This window comes from Olea europaea, chromosome 10 (genome assembly GCF_002742605.1).
Source record: "Olea europaea var. sylvestris chromosome 10, O_europaea_v1, whole genome shotgun sequence".
Taxonomy (NCBI): domain Eukaryota; kingdom Viridiplantae; phylum Streptophyta; class Magnoliopsida; order Lamiales; family Oleaceae; genus Olea; species Olea europaea.
Window position 1 is genome coordinate 2,956,973 of NC_036246.1, and position 6,732 is coordinate 2,963,704.

A 6,732-nucleotide genomic window follows, 5' to 3' on the forward strand; every position below is an offset into this window, starting at 1 on the left:
CATGATAAAATATTAAGCATGGTTTAGGCACAACACAATCTTCTGTGTTCTGGCTTTCTTCTTTCTCGATTACGGAAGGAGTTCCCACACGTTACATTTGAGAGAAATTACAGGCCAAAATGCCAGTCGAGAGTGGCCTTTAGTATGAGATTTTAGCTTCTTTTTGATTTTTGTGGACTCAAGTACCAAACAGTAACATACTGTTACTCTTGTTGCGATAAGGGATTTTAGCTCAGTAGCTCCCAATGGAGAGTCTTAGTTCTATATCAACTTTTAAAATAAATACAAAAAAATTATTTGTGCATTTAATTAAAAAGCTAGTTAATTAATTTAGGCCTTTTCTTTACCTGCGGTCTTCTTGAATTTTCTTGGTTTCCTTACCAGTCATTTCCTTATGAGCCAAACCCTTGTCTGAAAACAGCTAGTAAAAATATTTCAAACTTGGATTAATTAATGTATAATAATTGTTGATAATAAATGTTATTTACTTCTGTCTTGAATTATACAGACACACTGCATGGTAATTTCGAAAATAATAATAATAATGCAATAGAAAAATCATACATGTCTTAATTTTCTTTGTGAGGGAAGAAATCAACAATGAAATAGAAGAATCAGACAATTCTAAAGAATGCAAGCCGAAGAACAGACTAATATTTTCTAATGAATCGAAAACCAACTGCACATCATTTTAACGTTACAAAATCATCATAGGATGTTCATCAAACATAGTATTAAAATCATACAACAATTCAATATGCATAAACAAACAAAACAAATAATTCAAAGGCCTAATTTTGATCACAGTACCTGATCATCACACACAGAGACGAAAACGAACAAAAATACAAACATAAACTCGAACACTGATAATTAATCTATGAGTTATTTGTAGAAGAACAGTCACAGACTACTTCATTTTGTACCTCCCTGCGGTGGAAGCTCCGGTGGCAACCACAGGCGGCGCAAGTGAGTGCACCCTCGGTTCCTTCCCCGCCACAAGGCATGAATTCTCGGCAGCCGTCGACGGCATATCCTCCAACACTCGCTGCGTGATTTTTTTGACACTCTGCATATCTCACAGTCCTAGAAGTAAGCGACGAATTCACTGAATAACTTGAAGAGTCGTTCCTCTTCAGCACAACTTGAAGCTTTTTCATCGCTTTTGATCAGAAGATTACTGACACTTTTGAAGAAATTACAGTACGAAAATTCAAATTTTCAGACGAGAAGGATGTGAAGAGGAAAGAGGAAGAGGGCTAGGTTATTTTTGGTGCCGAGAGAAACCCTAACCCTAGAAGGCATATTTATACAGCTAGCCACTGAACCTTTATTAGTGGTTAATACTCGAATATTAACTTTTCAAAGCGCCGCTATATTTAAATCATGCTACAATTAATGGTTAGATTGGCCAAATTTAGGTTATGTTATTGTGTCCCTTCAATTATCCTAGAGATTTGAATTCTCGACCTTTATACATTTTGATATTATGTAACTTTAAACTGTTACAAGGTAATTTCTGAACTTTTGATAAAATTGAAATGGTACAAAGACGATTAACATGGATTTTGCGCAAGGATGATATTGGAGGAAGTTTTTTATTTGGACTAATTGGTTTCATTTATATAGAATGACCGTGTAATTACTTCCTATAGAACCTAATATTCTTATGTGGCCCTAAACTAATTAAGGGTCCATTCGACAAGATTTTCAAAAAGTCAAGAGCTACTTCTTAGATTTTTCTGAAATGATTTTTGGAAGAAGTTGGAATAAAGTAACTTTATAAAGAAGTTCCTCTACTAGAAGCAGAAATAAAAGCAAAAACTTCGTCAAAAGGGCCCCAAGTTAAAGTGCTAAAGGATGGTTAATTATGGGGGATGAACGTGGATTCGATAGTTGAACCTTCCAAGTTTGTGTGGACAAAGTCAAAGGTCTCTTTGTTTATTTACATGCAAATAGTTTTAACTGATGTCAGTCATTATAAATAATATTGATAGGTTTACACTTTCAAACACACACACCACTAAGCTAAGAGAGTAATGCATTTTTTATAAGAATTAAATTAACGAACAATTAGTGTCAATAAATCTTAATTAGCAGTAAAAAGGAGACATCTCAACAGGGAATTATTAATTATAATTAATACATAATCACTCCTTCAGCATCAGTAATTCCTAATTCCATTCTAATTGATTGCCTGGTTTTACATCTCAATTTCTACGGTAGGATTATTTCTAAATTCAATTTTAAGCTCCTGTTTGGTTTTCATTCTTTCTCCATTAAAATGAAAAATATGACCGTTATCCATCACATTAAACTATCAAATTTGAATTTCTATCTCTTGTGTGGGTCCATAACGGCTATATTTTTCATTTTCATTCTTACAAAAATGAGAGACAAACACCCTCTAAGAGTAGAATTCCGTGGAAAAAGTGTAATCTTCATTTGATAAACGTGTTGTACTTCTTAACTAAAAATAAAATTAATTTGTGTATTAGTAACTTTCATGAATATTTGATCATTATTTTATGAATATTTCGTACAAAAACGGGAAATATTAAAACACCCGTGACCAGCCCTTTTTTCTGCCTACTTTTAAAAAGATTTAGGTAAAGAAATGTGGAAGATTCTCCCTCTTATTTACGATAAATTATTTAACTAAAAAAGTACTACTGCACAAATGATATAAGAAATTATGCTATTTAGAAAGAACGACAAGTTAATCAAATTGAGATCCCAATTTTTTTTTTTTTTTCTATATACCTCGTTCCTTATTATTTTATTTTTCTAAACGTTAATAAAAGTTGATATTATCCAAAGGGCCTAACATGGATGTCGAAGAAATATTCCCTATAAAGGGGGAATATAAATTAGGCATTTGGTTTGGTAACGTGGTGACGTGGCTAGACTTTTTGTATGTTTGTTGTATAAAAGCCTTTTTGCTTCTATACTTGTGCTGCCCAATAGTTTGGTCTAAAATGTTTTGGTCCATCCATCACTTCTTACCAAACTCAAGTTGCTATCACCAACTAAAAGAACTTATGTCATGTACCACGAAGGCTGATCTACAAGACAATCTATTTAGTGACTAAGTTCAGCAATTCAGGGATAATGCTTTCGAAAATTGTGAATCGAGTTAGAAATTGATCGATCTTTAGCTAAGAAACTGTGTAGTGAAAAGTAGGAGATAAACACGATCAAGAACATGGTAGAATTACATAGATTTACAGGAGATCCCAGAGAGATGCAAGGAGTTAGTATTTGGAAGAGAGACATAGGTGAATGAACAATATGAAACAGAACCACATATGAGTTTATAATACAAGAGGGAAAAAAAAAACATATTTTACAATTGACAATTATAGCACAATGACATTTTGTCCTCGTTTGGAGTAGTTAAAAATCGGACTGTTAGTAGATTTTGGTAAAAGTTAATGAAATGTAAGGTTAAAAAATTGATAAAAAATTACGAATCCCATAAAATGTGGTTGAAAATGAGTTTGATGAAAATGAATCTTAGAAATGAGGGCCAAAACAAGGGCTTTATCTATTTCAACCATATATTTTTATCAATTCATATTTTTTTTTTCATAAATAAAAATCTACTAAAATTTAATTTTAATTGAATTTGATTCCTTGTTCATAACATATTCGTATTATTTATGTGTAAATTATTGTAACAGTCATAATTACATAAATCTTTAACTTTTCATGCTCTACTTTTTGATGACTCGAGTTGAAGTATTTTGCCTCAATAATATTTAAACAATTATCTTAACCTTTTATCAAGTTAAATTACTAAGTATTTTGTATCTTCAGCAAAATTTTGAGTTCAACGGTTAAAAGTAAAATATCTATGCAACGAGAGACTTCATGAATCATGATAATGGCTTTTGAACATTTTTCTAGTCAACAAAAGGGCAAGGCAACTGAAGGAGGTAGCAAACATAATTATGTTGGAGAAATGGAAGCTGTCAAATGCTTAATATTCACAATTTGTTAACATAAATAGTATTTCAATATAAATTAGTAAGTAATAAGTATCAATTAAATTACTCAATCTAACTATATATATACATTACAATTAGTTTTACAATCAAAATAAGTCAAGCTGATTAACTCGAAATACTTTAAGACCCTTTTGTTTAGATAAAAATTCGATAAAAATTTAAGTTAAAATCAATGATTATTTTTGCCAAACGTTTCATCGACAGTTTTTATAAACTTCTTAACCACACTATATTTTTAGCTAAACCAAACAGGGGCTACTAGTATTCTTGATACGTATAACATAATACACAATAAGCCCTAGTTTGTTTAAGCTAAAAATTAAATCCGTAGCACATTTTGATAAAAATGGTGAATTGCGTAGTTGTGAAGTTGATAAAAATTGTGGATCTTATAAAATGTGTGATTGAAAATAAATTTGGGAAAAAATAAGATTTAAAACATGGAAGCCAAACTGGCGTAAATAAGACTCAAATTAGTTTTTCTGTATTATTGAGCTAGCTTACATTCTACCTTCCAAATAAGTCGCAAGAGTATGTTATATATAATATTTGATATGACTAGAGAGTACGAAAATAATTCTTTATCATATTTTTAATATTGTTCAACACTATCTAATCTAGCCTATCAAACAAGTCTCGAAAGTACTCATTGCAATTAAGTGTTTTTTATTTTCTTTTAAATGCTCTTTAATCTAGCTTATCCATCAAGTCGCAGGATTACTCATTAGGATTAAGTGGAATCAAGTAGTTAGTAAGGACTGATGAGGGGTTGATGGAGACGTAAAGATAGGGATGACTGTGCTTTGAGGGAGATAATGAAAGATGAAGCACTTTGCTTCTTACCAACCCGACCCATCTTTTTTGATGCTTAATAAATCTTGGGGCCATTAATAGAGCATCTTAGGCTTCTAACCAAGCTTTTTCTTGCTCTTTTGGTTTGTGGAGATAATGGGCATTAATAATACCCATAACAAGGTGATACTTATATATAGTCTTATTTATCAAAAATAGAAAGTGGTATGTTAAAGAGGAAAGTTGGCATTGATTGATGAAACGGGCAATTAGGAATCTTATCTTGAATATTTAATGCTCATATAGTACTACGTACAAATATTGGGTTCATGTCATTAAAACAGTGTGACGGGTCCATTATGTAAGCTAATTAGTATAGAGGTGTAAAAAGGGATCCGGACATGTCATGAACAAGTCAAGATGATACTTTATTGTCTTAATTGTGGAAATTAGGACATAGATATGTTTATTTTAATGAGGAAAGTTGATGTTAATTGATGAGATGGGTGACTAGGAATCTAATCTTGAATATTTAACGTCATATAGTACCGTGTACGAATATCAAATTCATTTCATTAAAACAGTGTAAAGGGTGTCAGCTAACTAGTGTAGAGGTGTAAAAGGGGATACAGTCGTGTCATGAACTGGTCGTACTAAGTCTAGTTATAGAAAGTCTTGGTTGGTCGGCCATGACAATGACATGAACCAATGGGTAATGTCGAGCAAATTGAAAGACGACACTTCATTTTATGCATTCTGAGTATGAGGGTAAAAAACAAGGTAATTTTGAAATTGCAATCAAAGTTAGATTTGCTAGATTGGTAAAGACCGGGAGAAGTAGTCGATATGACAAATTTATGAACTTATCTTTGTCCAGCATAATCCAATACAAATACAATAAACATGTCTCAAAAATTTCACTAAAATAAATTCATTTTACAAATTTCTCTTGTTGAAAACATTCAAATTTATCAAATCTATTCACATAGTATATTGAAACGAAGATGAGTCCTAACTCTTGGTCTGACATTCAATGACGTTAGGGTACTCAACTTCAATAAGAGAAGGGTACAAATAATGCGGGTAGATGGACATTTAACCAAAGAACACAATCTTTGCTACCTATACCTCAGTTCTCTTCTTTCATTCCCATATCTCACATGTCCAAATATTTTCCACAAGTTTTTGGTTTTTGCTCCAATTATACTTCTTTGTTGAAACTTAAAGCAGCTTCAAGAGATTATTAAATGCAAAACACTTCACTTCTTTTATTATTGTAATTATATTTGAGTAAATTAACTATTGACATCTGTGAATATATGTACTAATAAAAAAAAAAAGAAAAAAACCATAAATGATAATTGGAAAAATGAAATAAAGAGCTAAAAATCAAGAGCCCATTGAAATGTGTTACTCCTCATACATAAAGCTCCCAATGGAAGCCACGTGAGGCACTACGTGCAAACATCTAGTAGTCAATCAAGTCAAAATAAAGAAAAGGCAAGAGTTGCTCTACAGCCGAAGCGCTATCTCTAATCGGGGTTCTTTTGCCAAAGCACCTCCTCCTTCATTCGAATCTCTATGCATCCGAAGTCCCCTCTTCAAGCTGAAGCACTCGCTGCCTTTGAAGCTAATATGAAGAGTATCTTTAGGATTGATTAATGTAATGTTTTTTAATAAGTGTCTAACATGTCAGTCTAGGAGTGTAAGGCGATTGACCTCTTGCCAATGTAATTACTGTACGACAGAGTGATGTGAAATTACGGTTAATTAGATGAAATCATGTGGATTTGATCCAACGGTGACCACGTCGACCTCAACTCTATAAATAGTAACTTTTGTGACATGAAAAGAAATTGGTAAACATATATACAAACTTTATATGCATAATATCACATTTAACTTCCCTTCTTGATCATTTGATATTAGT

The 6,732-nt window shown here is 32.0% G+C and overlaps 1 protein-coding gene across 1 annotated transcript; it reads right to left on the minus strand.

Moving 5' to 3' along the window:
- Positions 1–629: 629 nt before the first annotated feature.
- LOC111402591 (mini zinc finger protein 2-like) lies at positions 630–1,336 on the minus strand. The gene has a single exon (XM_023030974.1). It carries the CDS (start codon positions 1,158–1,160, stop codon positions 879–881), a length of 282 nt encoding a protein of 93 aa, XP_022886742.1. The 5' UTR covers positions 1,161–1,336; the 3' UTR covers positions 630–878.
- Positions 1,337–6,732: the final 5,396 nt, after the last annotated feature.

Coding starts and splice junctions, on each gene's coding strand:
- LOC111402591 (XM_023030974.1), bottom strand. CDS start 1,160: ATGAAAAAGCTTCAAGTTGTGCTGAAGAGGAACGACTCTTCAAGTTAT.